This window comes from Solanum lycopersicum, chromosome 7 (genome assembly GCF_036512215.1).
Source record: "Solanum lycopersicum chromosome 7, SLM_r2.1".
NCBI lineage: Eukaryota > Viridiplantae > Streptophyta > Magnoliopsida > Solanales > Solanaceae > Solanum > Solanum lycopersicum.
The window spans coordinates 68,768,615-68,786,798 of record NC_090806.1 but is presented as its reverse complement, the minus strand read 5'-3'; the positions used below and the strand labels follow the sequence as shown (position 1 = coordinate 68,786,798).

The window sequence follows — 18,184 nt, the reverse complement described above, 5'->3', positions numbered from 1 at the left end:
TTAATACATAGAAAACCTGAGTATGAAAATATGTCCTAACAACATCAAATTCCACATTATTACATATACAAGACGACAAACTAAAACTTCTACTAAAATTACACTCGTTTTGAATCCTCTGACTATGTTTCTCGTTCAAAGCATCAACGAACTGCTAGAGAAAAGACAATCGAATTTCTTGCCACATCCATGTATTACAAGTCACTAGAAACGTTTAAAAGATCTATGAAAAACTTACGGTAAAAAAATAGACTTGTTTGAGTTTCGAAATTCGAAAAGTGTCATATAAAATGAAACGAAACGAAGGAAGCAATTCTTATTAATTCTTATAAGTTGGGTAGTATTTAGCTAATGGAACCGAGAAAATGTAGATACAGTTTATAGTTAAATTTATTTAATTTTACACAAAGCAAACATTAAACCGTTGCCAGTTTCAAAGTCACAACTTATCTATCATCAGCCAAATGCAGTAAGGGGAGTTGAGCCAAAACTAATACAACCGGAGGACATTGACTAGACGATTAATTTAAGGTACAGTGAAGGCAACCTTTGTAGGCATTAAGCTGCGACAAGTTAAGCAACTGGAGGACGGAGGACGTGGTCCTGTGAAGTATCAACAGCAGCAGGAGGCATGAATTGCCACATCGCGACACCAGGGTAACTCATGATTGGCACCAGCTTGCTTCCTGGAAATTGACCATGAGCAGCAAATGCAGAAGGTATAGCAGGAGGCAAGTAACTAGGCTGTGCACTTGTAGTCTTTAGTTGTTGCTCTAGCTTCTCCTTTTCAGCTTTCAGCCTGTGTTTTTCATCTCGAAGCTCGGTTTTCTCAACCTACACAAGTTAACACATGCTTGAAGTTCAGGAGCAGAAGAGTGAAGTGATGTTCTAGCTTGTCTTGTCACCATTACAAAATGGAAAAGCCTTGGTACCATTAAACAAATGGAATGACAGATGCAAGATTAAGAAAAAGTCAACTTTCTATTAGGAGCATTGCGAGGGAATTAATACTAGCCTTTAACTCCTTGATCTTTTCTTGCAGATTCAAGTTTGAGTCTTTCAACTTTTGAGCTTCATCACGTAACTGGGTCACCAAGCGAACAGCATCAACAAGAATAGCGGATTTGTCTGTTTTAGGGGGTCTTCCAGGCTCAAGGAGTGCACCCAATTCCATGAACCTGATAAGTAGATCAATTTTAGCAATTAAGGATGAAATAAATGGAGAAGTTTTTATGAAATGGGTTGTGAGATCACTTGTCATTCAGCCTATCTCTTCGCAGTTTCTCTCTGCAAGCTTTGGAACTTGTTGGAGCACATGATTCAACCCTTGCCCTGTAACAATTACCTAAATGGTGAGAGAAAATAGTAAACAGATATAGGTCAAGACATCTGACTTTCCTTTCAACAGTAAAATTGAGGCCCCGGAGCTAAAAGGAATACTTCAACCAACAAATTCGTTCAACTTGCATTGTAATTATAGGATTAGGAATATATCAGTGGGACTTCGTGAAACATGTTAAATCACACAATGTTGAAGCGTTTATGAACTTGAAGAATGCCAGGGCATAGTGAATTCTTTCGAATAGAGACTTAAGAATATGTCTTGAATTATGCAGGCTTTTAAATCAAGAACATATAAATCGGTTTAATGGATTCTACATTCTCAAATCTTGCCAGTTAGAAGCAGAATACAACAGATTTTTCAAGATGATGAATCACAGAATAAAAAAGGATTTAAAAAAACTCAAAACTTAGAAAGAGAGTGGGAAATGTGTCACCTCACAGATTTAAATAATAATTATATGAAACAGAAGCTAATCAAATTAAACTACATTTAACAATTGAGGGCAGCACCACATCTTTATTCAACATCAATGATGGAGATCAGCACAAATGTTCAGAAAAGGCAAAAATTCTTACCGTTTCTTAGAACCACTTTCCTTGGGGTAATCTGATTCACCAATTGACCCATCGATTTCAGAACTAGAAACAAGCACAAAAAAGAAGGAAAAACCAAAGTCAAAAAACAATAGAAAGAAGATATCCTTTGATTGCTAACATGAAATAGAAGAACTAGGCACATGAAAGAATGGAAATTATGTTTATGGAAACCCTACTTACCCCTACTGTTCTATTTTTCCAGCCAACATATCCAGCTTACGATGAAAAGTTTTAGTCATTCAACTGGATACAAGACACGATGACCCCCCCCCCCCCAAACACACACAAAGCATGCTAAGTTTAGCAAAGATAACAACATTTTTGTATTTCATGCTTAATTAACAATTCTAGTAATTTTAGGAAAATGCATACAGGCAACACCAACTAGTCTAGGCCACAACCTTGGACGCTTGTGTTTAAAAACCTATTATTGACTATTGTAATAAGATGGGTCAAAACAGATCAGTATTAATATAGAGGATTATTAGCTGACCCAACTAGTAAGAGACTTGAGGTATAATTGTTCTTGTGGTGATTCTAGAAGCAGCAGCACTAATTGGTATTCTCCTTTACCATCTCCTCGCTATTTAGCTTCCTCCTCTATTCTTCCTTCTTTTTTTCAGTCTATCTTCCAATATCCACACACATCTTTTTTCTTATCTTCCTCCTCCATATCAGTTCCTCTTTCTACTCTACACCCTGCTTTCCCCCCTTTCTGTTCTCAATAAGTTAAGAAGTAATATCTTTCTCTATTAACTGTCAAGATTCTGCACATTAGACCAAGCTTTTCCAGTTTTCTACTTCCAAAAACGATGTTTAACGATATATTCTTCATTCCTTTATAACCTTGTTATCATGTCTGCGCTAATATCTGTTTACCTCTTTATGCACACTGGATGCTCTGACCTAAGTATTTTCCTATCCTCCATCCTCAGTACATCCTCCTTTGTATTGTTTCTTATCCAATCTCTGCCACTACTACCAGGTTCTGATGATGCACATCAGTAGGCTAAATGCAAGTTTCCAATGAAAAGTTGGTAGCATGCGAGGGAAGACAGTAAAATATGCAGCGACATTATATCTTCAACCTGCTCCTCCACTAAAGGCAACTTATACTAGGTTGCACTCAAGACCATTAACTTTCTATCTCTATAACTTGGATAAAGAGAAAACTTCCAGTAATTTGATACTTAAAAGCATTTGCCTCCGTTCTATAGTTGAAATCGAGACTCTAAAATAAACATACAGGACTAAAGTTCTACAAGATACTATTTTCCGTCGTATATAGTTCTACATTTAAACTATATTTTCTGTGAAGGTAGATATCCAACTCCATCACTTCTAGAAGTTGTAATTTTTCATCTGGCAAATGAAAAAAAAATGTTTCCAATCCTTAACTTAGACACAAGTAATACAGTGGCATCAAATCACAATAAGAGAAAGTAGAGCTAGATGGATACAACTCTAAATACACACAAATAATAACAGAAATCGTGCCAAATTAAACTTTCTTTGGGCTCAAATCAACTCCAAATGTACATAAAAAGACCTTAAAGTTGTAAACTTCACAGCATATAGAGGGAAAAAAAAGTTGTTCCCTAAATAACAGATACATCACAGATTCATAAATCAGCTAAAAGATCCGAACTTCACCGAGTCACAAAAAATTAAGAACTTAACATACCTAACATTCCTTGAACCATTCAAATTCTGCACAGACCAGTTAAACCCAGATGCAGAAGCTGAGAAATTCGAATCAGGGACGCAACTATCTTCGAATCCGTAATCATAAAGCCAATTGGTACTCTCCGGTGAAACCATCTCCGATCAGTCGCCGGCCAGAAGATGAAAAAAATAATTCTCCCGGTAAATTCTCCAATGAGGGTTTCCAATTGCTGTTTGAATCGGAAAATGTATTTGGGTAAAATTCATAATTTTTTCTTTCATATTGGCATTTTTTTTATAAATTAAAATTAAAAAAAACTAATGGGCTTCCACGATGTCGGCACATGATTGGGCTTTATGCTTTGGGCCTGTCATTGTCTTGACGAAAACTTTGATAATGACTGATTAACAACTTACACAAAGGGCTAAAATGGAAAAATTACATTGAATTAGTATATTTTAATAAATAATTATTGATTTTAGCGATATTTTTTGTTTATTATAATTTATAGCAATATTATGTTAAATCTGTAATATGTATTAAAAGTGAATTATGTATGCAATATGTATGAATTATAATTTTTTTGAAAATATATATGTTTATTTGGTAAAAGTGCGACACATTATATTATAAGTGTATTAAAATGTGTGATAAATGTATTATTCATTATTAAAACTTATGTTATATGTGAATAATAAATTGTTCTTTGTAATATATATTAAACTTGTATTATAAATGAATCGAAAGTGATCAAGTGGAAAAAATATGTTATTACTATAAATGGTAAATATTTTTTTGTTATAGTATATATATGTAAGTTTCCTGATAAAAAAAGGAAAGTGCTTGTACACCCGATTTTCGTGTCACGTTTAAGTTATGTGATAAGTTTATTAATTTTTGTATGTCTATTCATTTTAGAATACTAATATCTAAAGTTTCGATACTTTTTTGTGAGATTCAATTTTAATTTCTTTCTTCGATTCTAATATGTTTTTCTTTTAAGTTCATGCACATAAAACTGAACCAAATTATTTTTACCAAAAGTTAAGTCGTATGAAACTATAAACATCAGATATCTAATGTTTGTTAGAGAACTATGAATGGATTATACACTTTTTAAAAAGCGAAATATATATTAAATAACGATGTCCAAATAAAATACTTGTCTAGTTTATGAGTGAAGTAAAGGTTTTATAATGAAGATAGAACCTATGCTTAGTTGTAATTCTGTGATTGGTTAATAAAATCTTCTATAAGAAGAAAAGGATTGAAAATAAGTGGCCCAAAATGCCCTTATGTAGTATCTCTATCATAAAATGTCCAAAATCTAGGAGATGATGTAGACCATAGTAATCTACTAGTACATAAATTGGGAAGAAGTATATAAATAAATTTAACTTTTGGGAATTTTTCAATTAAAAGTAGGGGTTCTATTTTAATAATTTTTTATATTATAGTATTTATTTCATTGAAAAATGCAAGTGAAGTTAATTTTTTTAATAAATCGGAGTAATATAACTGATAAATGACATTGAGCTCCCAAAAATTGTTGAGCTTGAGTGATTTATCATTAAGTTAAACCATATTATAGTGTACACATTATAAAAACTTGGATAAATTGCAGTCATACAAGTTGTGATTAGCCACTAAACAAGAATAATTGAGTACTTTTTTCCTACTATATATGATAAGCTTTTGTATGATGATGATATCATATTATTCCTCTTGTGGTATATAAACTATAAAAATAATAATAGTAATAATTAGTTAGGTAGGATCCAATTGGATGTTAGAAGTAATGTTATATGATTAAGATAACTTTTTCCATATGGACGATAATTTAGTTCTAAATAATTATGAATATAAGACAGATCACTTATGATGAAATTAATAGATACGTTATTTTTATGATGAAATTAATAGATACATTATTCTTAGTTATCCATACTAATGCTTATGTAATGTGGAGTACAACGTCAGGATCAACTTAGTAGATTGAATAAAATAATATTTGGTTAGTATTATAATATATGATTGCTATTAGGTAAATTGCAATGCCAGTAAAGCATACATTTGATTAATGAAATATGCTGTTTCTGTGGCAGAACAAACTTTTCAATAATTTGTCGCTCCGAATAATAAAATATTTTTTTACCACATTTGAGATGTAAAAAAAAATATTCGATACAAGTATTAATGATTAATTCTAGTACTAGGGAAAATCAGAACATACATTTAAAATTATAATTTTGTTTTGCCTTGAGAATAATTATGGATAAAGAAGTGAAATTTAATAAGTGAGTCCAAATTTTACGATATCCATCTATCTTCTTCCTCGAATATAGTGTTACTTGTCGTTTTAATCCGATTCTACAATGCGTTCCTCGGAACGAGAAAGTGGAACTACTTGACATTGCTTATTACAACAAATTAAAACTCGATTCGCATCATTATATTCGATGAAAAGAATAATAGGTAAAAGCCCATTTGTAATTTCCATCACAGGCCCATGCATTAATGGATAATGTCCAGCAATAAGCCCATTTGTCATACAATTATGATATATAGACATAAAAACAAGGACCACGTCTCAGTTCAAAACAAGTCGGATCAACTACATGATCTACAACGTAAGAACAAACGTTTCATCAAATGAACTTTGGACTAAAAAAAACATGTAATATAAAGTTACAACAAAAGGAGATTTAAGTTGTAAAAATGGAAAGTTACAACACTCGGGTAACTTCGTGAAAGAACATCAGAAGATAAATGTTTCAAAGGGAAAGGCCCTTTGCTGTTACAGATACATAAGGCAGTATTCATCTCTCTCCACACTATACAAATCGAAGGTGGATTCGGTTAGAAGGTGTGTTTTACTTCTGTTAAAATCATATGCCAATCATATAGAATAATACAGACCACACGCGGTTTCCTAAAACTAGAACGAGTGTTCTATAAACACAAAAAATGAAAAATTAGCCAATGCTCAATCGAGAATCTGATGAACGCATGCTTGTTTGACGTCTTGGAATACCAATCTCACACGCATTAACCCTTGCTGCAAATCGCAGTGAACATAGGGACTCACCAGTAGAAGAAGGATCTGGAGCTACATTGACAAACATCAACGTCTTCGAATCACCACCTAGACAAGGCTGATTAAACATGCAACAGTCAGAAACAAAGGTACCCAACAATCTGCATTACTACCATTGGACATGACATCTCAAAATAACTTCATAACAACCAACTCAGCTTTTGGAAACAGATACAACAGTCACAATTTTTTTCTATCTTTCGTTTAGTTAGATCAAAAGCATACTAATTCAACACATCTTAGGACTCAAAATAAGATAAAGAGCCAATCCTTGTTTTTAAATTTGAGTAAAAGCAAATTTTACCTGGAGAAGGTATGTAAGCTTTGAGTTTCTAAATGGTACATGCTCCTCTTTCTTTGCAAGCGCAAATATAACATCACTTAAAGAGGATAAACTCTTGTTGATAGCCTAAATGAAAGTCAGAAATAGGCTTAGCATAAATTTCTAAAAATAGGAAGCTTTTTTAAGAGAATGAATAACTCAAATAACCTGAGTTTCCTTCAACCGATCTCCAGTAGACCCACTCTTAGATAGACGCTCACTGCCAGCAAGATCAATCAAATTGAGTACGCCTTGTACTTGTTGTTCAGTGCTCTACATACATAGACATGAAACTATTAGTCCATTCAAAAATCTAGTTCTGAAATAGACGATCCAAATGGCGTGCTACATACAATATTCTCACCTCATTAACACCCGAAATTCTTAAAGTGAAAACAAAATGACTTCTTGAAGAATTTTCATTCATCTGAGTCTTGCCGACAGACCTGCATGCATAATTCAGTAAGATAAAAATTTCTAAATTAAAATCTTTTTGCGTTCCACCAAATAAAGCAACCAAGAAGCATTAAATGAAATAAGTTCCTCACAAAATCATCCTATTTTCGTACTAAATTAAGAAAAGAAATGCTGTGGAAAAAAGAGAAGCTGTAATTTTGTACCTGCTTTGTGCAGCACGCCTTAGAAGAGAAGAGACCTTGCTACTACTTTGAACATCTACAACTGTCAGATCTGAGACATGGGTGTGGCCATTTGCATCATGTTTGATTGTATATTGCTTTCCGCCATTTTCGGGTCTTGAAGCATCGAAACCTGACAAAAGGTCCCGAATAGTCTCGTTGTATATTTCAAGCATTGACACCTAAAGATAATGTGGAAAACCAATGTCAGAAAAGACAAACAAATAGAAGAGAAACAGACTAATTACTGATCAAGAAGAGTTACAATTTCTCACCTGCATTTCATATTTCCACCCTTGTGCTTGAAGAGACTGCCGGGTCTCAAATACCTGTTCTAAAGTGCGGGGTATTAGTCCTTTATTCTCTGCACTTTCTGGGTTGCCCATCATTGTATGTGTCTTGCCAGAACCAGTTTGTCCATAAGCAAATATGCAAACCTGAAAAAATAGATGAGAATCAGCTATGGATGAGGCTTTTTTAGTTTATAAATTGAACGATTTGACATATCAAAAGAAAAACGAATACAACGGCATTTGTCTGGACATAGAGTATTAAGAAAGAAAGAAAGCCTTTGACACATACCAAAAGTATCCTTGGAACTTAAGACCTTAGACATACTATGACATTTCTATGGTCTTAAGAGCATTTCATTGAGAGTAACATTTGCTTTTCCTTACTAACGCGAGACTACTGACTTGCATTCATAGACAAAGTTTAAAAATATATCACCTGATAACTATCACACGACAGCAAACATCAATTGTTTTTCTTTATTAACACGAGACTTGCAGAGAATGAGTAACTCAAATAACCATCAAGAGCACTCTGTACAAATGTTTAAAAATACATCACCTTATAACCATCAAGAGCACTCTGTACAAGCTGGGATATCTCAACAAAAACATCTTCTTGTGAAGCCTCGGGCGTGAAAACTTTGTCAAACGTGAAGGAATGCTTTTGTCCTTGGTAATAGAAATATTAAATCAATGTTAACAGATAACCATCAAGAGCACTCTACAGAAATACAAATAACATCTGGTTAAATGTGATAGAAACAACACATACTCACCATTTTGTGCCAAGTCAATGCCTCTCCCTTGTGCTTCCATTGAAGATGGAAAAGAGACGACATTTGCTTCTGCACCAACACCATCTTCAGATAATAAAGGTCTCACTCTACAGAAAACCCGTATGTTGCCTTTCAATTCCTGTATAAGAAACATTCTTAAGTTTACAGTGCACTTTGAAGATATTAATTGCATATCATGTATGTGAACTTTACCAGTATAGTGTTGTGCAATTTTTTCCGAAGTTTCTCTCCTTCCACAACTTTTGTTTCTGCATCAACAAGACGCTGACGCAAATCAAAAATTACTTTCTTTTGCTCCTCATATTCTGATCTGGTTTCGAGTGCTGACATGTCGGACATCTGACAAAGCGGTAAAATATTTAAGAGAAATATTACACTTATGAGGTATATGAATCTCAATATACACAGCAAAAGTGTGTTTTCGAGCCATATTGTAACGCACCTCTAATCTCTTCTCCGCAAAAGTAAGTTTTTCTTGCAATCTGTTAATTTGTTCAGATTGAGACAGACAACTTGCCTGATGAAAAAACCAGGAAAGAAGGATGTTTACTACAAATATATATTGCTTTGTAAGTTAAGACAAACAAATAAAACAAGACGGACCTCCAGCTCGTTTGCCCTTACTGTCATGTTCTCTAACTCAGCAACAGATTTCCCATTACATTCCTTATATTTAAGTAATTCAGCACTTAGAGCCTGGACTTGACACAACTGTTGATCACGATCATCCCTCATCTTTTGTAAATCTCCCCGCAAACATCCAACTTCACTTGCTAAAGTTTCTTTTTGTTTGACAGCCTCATCTTGAACAGCCTTTTTAAGCAAGAAGGAAGAATAAGAATATGAATCAATAGATGACAAACACAAGAGCCATTCTTCAGAGCTTATACAACCTACCAGTCCAGATATTTAGAATAATCCATGATAAAATTAGATACTTAGAGACATCAACAGACCAAGCAGATGCTACTTTGGAGAAAAACACCATACCAAGAAAACCCCAAGAATCATAAATGTTATCTAGAATTCTGAATAGTGCCATAATGCCGTCAAATTAGCAACTGAGAGCTTCAAAAGTAAGAAAAAGCAGTTCTTTAATTCCTAAAATGAAGCAGACATTTGCATTGCAGCAGAGTTTAAGTTAACTTGACCAGATGCTACATATAAGTATTCAAATAGTGGAGATGGAAACAAATACGCTGCATCGATGCTAACAACAGGAGACAAGGAACCAACATGAAAATCTGAAACTTACTCTAGAAGAAGAGAGCTGTTCCTGCAAAGAAGTATAGTGACCTCTGAGAGTGCTGAGATTTTCAAAAACAGCAGCTTTCTCCTTCTCCACTCGCTTTAATGTTTCATTTGTTGAAGCAAGTTCGGACTGGAGCTTACTGTTGTACTGCTGTAAACTTGTATTGTACTCCTGTAACCGCTTGTACATTTCATTTAGTGATTGAATCTGCAGATATAAGCAAGACGTAAATCCAACCAAGCAATTCACTACTATAATCAAACCAAAACAATACCTTGTACATCTCCTTACCTTCTGATTTGCACTTGAATTGTCCTGTTGAGATCTCTTGAGCTCTTCAGAAACTGAAGCTTGCAGTTTCTCTGCTGCATCTCTAGCTTCTTTCTCTCTACTAAAAGAATCCATCGCTTCCTGATCAAAATGTCAAATAATTCAGAGACAAAGCTATTATTTGCCACAGCGAAAGCTCCAACAAAAATCCCAAATTTATGAAACATGATCTTTGCCCAGCCTCCTACCAATTTGGCTGACTCCTCTTTTGCACACTTTTCTTGCAGAGCTTCAATAGTTTTCCTTAACTCCATTATGATTGAGTTCAACTCTTCCTCTTTGGCTTTCATTAGCACCTCTAAAAAAAATGCAAAAGAGCTAAAATAAGTCTGTTATTCATTGGACAGCACTAATTTGTACAAGAGGAACACATTCATACCCATTTCGTTGCACTTCTTTTCTGCTGACTCTAACAAGCTTTTAAGTGATGCCTGTTGTGTGACATTGTTTTCTTCAAGCTGCTGGAACCACTTAATGCAAAGCTTAAGTCTTCTTATGTATTCTGACATGAGATCACATTTTTCCTGATAGGAACAATATAAATCAAATTAACATTTCTACAACCTAGCAAGTAATGGTAAATTAACCAGAAGAATCAATTCAACATCTCACCTTAGTGTTAAACTTGTTCTTAGTTTTCAATTTCTCCCCGAGTAAAGCTTCAACATCCTCTTTTGTAAACTCAAAGACAGGGCCATCTGAACCAGCAGTACTCGGTGGTCCACTGGCTGGAGCCAGATCTGGAGCCGCATTCACCACTGCAAATGCTTGCCTAATTGGTCTACCACCAGTAGCTGCAGTCGGCATTCTCGGATTCGCAATTTTCCTCTTCTTCTCTACTGTTATGTCATCTGTCGCATACTTACTCTGCAAAACCCAAAAATTCAAAAACTCCCAAAAATCAAACTTAAGAAACACCCACAAATCAAAACCCAAAAACAAAACATGGGATTCTTCAATTAATCAAAATAAGACCAAAAAAACAAAAATTCAAAAAACACCACAACTTTAAACACCAAGAACAAAACATGGGGTTCTTCAATCAATAAAAAAACCCGAAAACACAAAAATTCAAAAACACCCACAAAATAAAACCCAAATTCAAAACATGGGGTTCTTCAATCTTCCATAAATAAACCAAACAAACACAAAACTTCACATACATAAGAAATGATTGCTTACATTGGAAGGACTTGAAGGAAGAGGCGCTCTGTTCTGGTTCCTGGGAGGAGCCATTCTGAAAAAAGATTCGTAATTATGAAATGATAAAGAAGAGAGAGAAAAGACAAAGAAGTTAAAATCAACGATTTGATTTGGGGATTTTTGAACTTTGAAGTAGTGGGTCCGTGGATTGTAATCGAAGCTATATCCCCCAAATACTTCACTACCGTTGCTTTGAATTGCAGTAAACTGAGAAACCCACACTGATGAATTTGAGAACAAAAAAAAAAGATTAATTATCTTCTACTGTCTTCTCTCTCACACACACTCTGCAACCCTAATTGGTAATTTGGTTTTGATTTGTCTGAATCGACGGAAGTTTGGGTAAAAAACGAAGTCGTTTTGAAGAATTTTGAATTTTTTTGAAATGGAAGCAGGCGCTAGGGCCTTTTTCGATTCGTTGAAATATTGACTACCGATTGTACCCCTAACGGTCCAATTTAATACTTTATCATTACTTGCACTTATATTATGTACTTTTTTTTTTTACCTAAATTTTATTTTCGATTTCATTTGACACTATTTTCTTAATTTTTTGATACAATAGAAAATTAATGTATTTTGATTTTTTAAATCATTTAACTTTACGTTTATTCTTGAGTTAGTGGTTATTCGAATAATCGAGAGATAATGTATGCATACATATTTGACATTGTTGTATCGTTGTATATTATATTAATTTGTTGTTATGTTATTTTTGTAGTTGTAAATTTTCTTAATATATTCTTTGTTGGCAAAAGTGGTTTCACGACTTAAGCTTTGAATGTATTGTATTGTTAAATTTATTGTTTCATAATATTAAACAATTCGCTACTTGGAATTCATTATTATTTTATTAAAATATCTTTAGTGTCTATTCCCACGATTATTTGATTGGATTGATTCTGTTTTTCACTATTTCAGTGGAATATGTTTCCACGTGTATTTACATAGTAAGCTAGTTCGGTAGTAAATGTGGAAAATCATATTCTATAATATAAATTTTTCATTGATTCATAATGCAAAAGAAATGTTTTTAGTTAGTGATTATTATTATTGCTATTTTAGTTAATTTTTTAACGTAAGTTTACCTTTGCATCAAAGTATTAAGATTTAATATAAATGATATATTTGTCTCTATTTAATATAAATGCTTTTATTATAGTAGTAAAGATTCCAAGAATACATATAAAATCACAAATTTATAAAATATATATATATATATATATATATAACGATATATTTAATCAAATATTATCACGTAGGTTATTCGGAGTTATATTTTCTTCCATTTACATTTTGCCGGTCGAGGATTTAAATATTGGGGTCCTCCAACGAGGCTCCATATGGCGCTTAGAAATCGTTGGTATAGCTTTTAATTGACTTTTCTAAAATATTTCAATAATTACTATAGAATTTTTTTTCTTTATTTTTATCATTTTAAAATTGTGCATCCTTAGTAAATATAAACTAATACTTATCCAAAGATATGATAATTAAGTAGAGTGAATAATATCTTTTCAAGCTCATTTCGTCTATAATTTTTTTAATGAAATTATCAGATATATCGATTTGAATTATTTAGAATCAAAGAATCTGTTATTTATAAGCTCGTATATTTTGACTTTAACATACATTTGAATAATTTTAAGAAAATATATAAGGTACATATGCTTAGGTAACTTGAGTTGCAAAACAAATGGAATTGATCTTTTGCCTTATCTTGCGTCTTATGTGTGCCAAGAATACTATTCTAACCTTTTTAACTTTTTCCCTCATTAGATAAAAATTATAATATAATGTTTTTATAGTGCTCTCAATATGCCAATAATAGCTATGAAGAGTAGCATTGGTAATATATCTTTTCACTTATTGGTGTTTTGTACTAATCCTTATAGTCCTTTTCAACACACCTTTTCCTTAATCTTCTTCATTAGCCTAACATATTCATGTGTTATTTTCACAATTAGATAGTCTTTTACTATTAAAAAAATATCTCTAAAACACTTTGATTTATGCCTAACGTGTTTAGTTAACATGACAAAAAATGTGTAAAAGACTGTCATGTACATAGGCTTTTTAATAATTTAAAGTTTTTATCACATATTATTTCTAGTTGTCACCTAAGATTAAAAGAGCACAACCACGAGGGACCTTTTTTCAAAGGTGTGATGTTAACTTCTTGCCTTTTTTAGGTGTCACCATTTCATCCACCTTATAATTTATCCTTTTTTTTCTTGGGGTAGGGGAGTCGAAATAGTTTTTTTTTTTTAAAAAAAAAAAAAGTTGGTTTTCTTAGTTTTCAAAATTTATATCGGAGTCTGACTAAATCTGAATTTACACACCGTAAAATTTTCAATATTGGGTAAAATGCTTTTTAAAAAAGACGATATTGTATCTAGATCGGGACTCAAACTCAAGACATCTGATTTAGGATGAATAAGTACTTACAATTTCACTACTACTCTTAAATTAGTTCGTCAAAATATAGTACTAATTAATTCTACCCGGAAATGATGTTATTGATAGAGGAGTGATAAAATTAATCCAAGAAAATATGATTGATCAAATTTATTTGAGTTATTAATCTGTTTATTTATCAAATCAACCTATTTTAATTTAAACCAAACAATTTAATTCATCGAATCGTTGGGGCTATTTGGGTAAAATATTTAGCTTAGATTGACTCGCACGAAATCTTATACTATTAAGTATTTCTTTAATGTGTTGTGTATATATATATGTAGCCATATATCTTATTAATTAAAGAAATAGAATGTTCATGATTTGTTTTGTTTGTATATATAGGCTTTTGAGTGTAGACTAGGTAGTTAACAAATAAATAATATATGAAGTGGGAAATAAATTTTGTTTTATGTATAGATATATATAGTAGGCTTATATTAATAAATTTTTCATTGCTTCTTGAGCAGGCAATATTAAATTTATGTAGTTGCCTCATTAGGATAAATATCATATATGGAACTTGAAAGCGTAATATATAGTTGTTGTGATACTATAATTACTTCTCCATATATTATGGCTTTGGCAAAAATATATATAAAGTATATATACAGATCGAATCTCGATTAATTTAGATTTATGTCAGAAAATTTTATTGAAAGCTGATAAACATCAACTCTTTAATTATCAACTTCACGCTTATGACCATGACTTAAATTTGAGATCATATTGATTAAAGTTGAAGGAATATTTATCACTCGTCACGATAGGACAAATAGTTGTTATGATACTATAACTACTCCATATATTGTGGCTTTTTTGGCAAATATAGATGACAATCCTTTCAAGCTAATGTAACAGTATATAATACTGTAGTTCCTAACATATATTGGCAAGGTTTTGCATGTACTGTCATTTCACACTTGCTTTCCAATTAAAAAGGTCTCTTTCAAGTCAAGAAACTAAATAATAAAATGACGAGTTGAGAATCGTGAGGTCTAATATATGCAAGTTCAAATTATAGCAAAAGAAAAAGAAAATTATAGACGAGAGCAAAGAATTTTACTTCCGTTCTAGTCATAGTTGGACAATATTATCTAGTACATGTGATATTTATTTTCCGAAAGAGGTGACAAGTGTATTATGAAATCAATTAATCGAAGTATACATAAGTTTGAGTCAGACTATTCTTATCCTTGATTTCTTGTGATATCGTTTAAAAATTATAATTACTTCTATTTTCTCAAATCTTTATGGCTATTTTTAATTTATAATTATTAAAGGGAAGTAGAGAAGAAATTTTTTCGATGCATCGACTCTTTGTATTATTTTTTGTGAAGGCCAAATGGCAAATATTAAAATTTATTAAGTTGTAGATGAATTATTTGTTGGAGAATGAGACCATTGACTTGAAAATAATATCTTCTCAACTAATTAATTGACGAGAAAAGAAACTGAATAAGACATAGAAGCAACGTCCAAATTAAAGTTGGTGGCCTGCAAGAAATCACTACTTTCTTTTAGCATCGATGAACAGAGTTACGTGAAATTAAATGAGGTATATATAAAATTATAATTATCAAACAATATCATTAAAAAAATTATTAAATTATAAGTTATCTATTTTCGACACGAATTTTAATTTGATCATAAATAGGCATAGTAAAGTAGTTAAACAAGAGCACATCAAAGGACATAGTTCGATCAAAAGTTTGATTTATTTAGATCGTAAATCGAAATTTTTCGATCACTAACTTTGTATATACCGCTCTAATTTAAAGTTATGAAGTTGGAGAGTTTTACAATTTAAAATTAAAAAATAAACTATAAATATATCACGTAAATTTGGATAAGTCATATTTTCATAAGCTAATTTTATCATTCGTACGCGAGTATTTCGATAGGAGTAGTTGAAAATTCACTAGGTAGCCTTGAATTTTTTATGACTTTGGTACGTTTGGTCGTTGCATTTAAATTCTCAGTTTTACAAATCTTTATGCTTTGTAATTGTGAGACTTGACAAGAAACTACCAATTTTATGAGGTTGTTTTTGACCAACTATTTAAAATATTGAAAGGAAAATTTTGAAGTTAAGATTTATAAACTATGTTTCCAGAAAATTAAGGCATAAATAAAGAAAATTTCGTGTGGATTGATTAATTAAAGAATGAAATCATTGCTTAATTATATCTTTCTTCTCTTCTAGTTTAACCCTTTGATTAAATATTTGCGTTAGAAAAGTAACTTCTAATAATGAATAAAAAGTTGGGAAGGTAGATTAGGAAATTTACCAATTTGGGTGTGCAATGTTTGTATTGATCATAACAATCAAAAACTGTCTTGCGTCTGATATTTATACGAAATCATATAAAGTTATTATAGTTATACGATTTGATGACATGACGTGAAAGGATGCATATTAATGAACCATGGTTAAGTACTAAAATTCTATATTGAAACTACAAATTCATGTCTTATATTTACTGATTTGGTATAAATATCAAATGTAAAATAAGTTTTTTATTGTTATGAATGAACATGAGCATGTTTTTATCATTTTTATTAAATCTTTTCTTGATTATTCGACATTATAAGAAATATATTAGTATAGCTAAGCATATATAAAAAATAAAAAGTTTATCTAGTTTTTTTTTTTAAATTAAAGTTAAAAAAATTTAAGTATCACAATTATATTATAAATATACGAAAAAAAGTGGAGATGCGGGGTATCGATCCCCGTACCTCTCGCATGCTAAGCGAGCGCTCTACCATCTGAGCTACATCCCCATGTATGAACAGTATCTGCAAGTACCTTTATATATCGATGCTTGTCCACAGTCGGAGAATCAAAGCAAATTAGGTTATGGATTCCTGTCTTGACATTCTTCAGAGTGAATAAATATGTATTGATACTCTTTTATTATGCACGTAAATTACTTGATCGATTACCTAATTTTACTAGTCCCATAAGCTATCTCTTTTACCATTTCTGTTGTCAATAACTCAATTATTTTTTATTAACAAAAGTTGTGAATATAGCTCTATCAACAAACTTTAGTTGGTGTTAGGGAGAAATTAAAATTAAATTCACTCAGAGAAACAAATAACAAGTTGTTATCATAATTAAGCATTAAAAATATGGAAACTTTCATATATAACCACTTAAAAATACTTAATTATTCTTTATAGCTATAGTTTGATAATTACAGTTTGTAGCTACATGTTATATGGAGGAGAGACGAGCGAGACTGAGAGAGATGAGAGAGGCGAGAGAGAGGGGGAAAAAGTGGGAGAAAGGTAAATTGTATATGTATATTGGTTAGATAATCGTATATTATACATATGTAATTGTATATATGGCAAGAGAGATTGGGAGAGGGAGGAGAGAGGCGAGCGACAATGGATAGAGAGGAGAGGGCGAGCGAGATAGAGAGGAGAGAGGCGAGCGAAAGAGGGTAGAGAGTGGAAGAGAGGTGAATTGTATATGTATATAATTGTATAAAACTGTATATTATACATATACATTTGTATAAATGGCAAGCGAGATTGGAGAGGGAGAAGAGAGGCGAGCGAGATTCAGAGAGGGAGGAGAGAGGCGAGCAAGAGAGCGCATAGAGTGGGAGAGAGATGAATTGTATATGTATATATGCTAAAAATTGTATATTATACATATTTATTTGTATATATTGGCGAATTATACATATACAAACATGACTTATTATACAAACTCGAAGTCAACTCACGTAATTAATGTATAATATTAGTCGCGAGTGGTAATTACAAACTATAGCTATGATGAGTAATTAAATAGTATAAGTTTACTTATCTGCGTAATTTTTCCTTAAAATATTATGTTGGGTCAGTTACGGCAAACTTACATAAGTATATTATAAATAAAAAATATTTACCATTTATTATAATAACTTTTTTTCACTTTTTCACTTTTAATTCATATTACAAAAAATAGTTTATTATTCACATAAAATACAAGTTTTATTAATAGATAATAAGTTATAACACAATTTATTAATTCAAAAAATAATTTATTATTCACATATTTTAATACACTTATAAGTTATAACACAATGTGTCAATTTTTTACCAAACAAGCATAATATATATATATATATTGCATACTTAATTTACACATATTACAGATTTAACGTAATATTACTATAAATAGTA

General features: G+C 31.8%; 2 protein-coding genes and 1 non-coding gene across 3 annotated transcripts; all 3 read right to left on the bottom strand.

Annotated features, from left to right (window-relative positions):
* Positions 1-291: 291 nt before the first annotated feature.
* Positions 292-3,937, bottom strand: LOC101259956 (transcription factor ILR3). The gene is made up of 5 exons (XM_004244111.5): positions 3,626-3,937; positions 1,921-1,983; positions 1,255-1,332; positions 1,016-1,178; positions 292-834 (listed from the first exon to the last, which is right to left on the bottom strand). The coding sequence occupies exons 1-5, from the start codon at positions 3,760-3,762 to the stop codon at positions 574-576; spliced, it is 702 nt and encodes a 233-aa protein (XP_004244159.1). The 5' UTR covers positions 3,763-3,937; the 3' UTR covers positions 292-573.
* Positions 3,938-6,250: 2,313 nt separating this feature from the next.
* On the bottom strand, positions 6,251-11,994 carry LOC101260250 (kinesin-like protein KIN-14N). Its single transcript, XM_004244112.5, has 17 exons — positions 11,519-11,994; positions 10,949-11,203; positions 10,716-10,860; positions 10,525-10,634; positions 10,298-10,417; positions 10,010-10,213; positions 9,358-9,567; positions 9,197-9,271; positions 8,947-9,093; positions 8,734-8,872; positions 8,517-8,626; positions 7,940-8,101; positions 7,647-7,846; positions 7,391-7,472; positions 7,195-7,299; positions 7,009-7,113; positions 6,251-6,762 (listed from the first exon to the last, which is right to left on the bottom strand). Exons 1-17 carry the CDS (start codon positions 11,570-11,572, stop codon positions 6,583-6,585), a joined length of 2,403 nt encoding a protein of 800 aa, XP_004244160.1. The 5' UTR covers positions 11,573-11,994; the 3' UTR covers positions 6,251-6,582.
* Positions 11,995-16,713: 4,719 nt separating this feature from the next.
* TRNAA-AGC (transfer RNA alanine (anticodon AGC)) lies at positions 16,714-16,786 on the bottom strand. Its single transcript has one exon. It is a non-coding gene; the product is annotated as a tRNA-Ala (tRNA).
* Between the last annotated feature and the right edge of the window lie 1,398 nt (positions 16,787-18,184).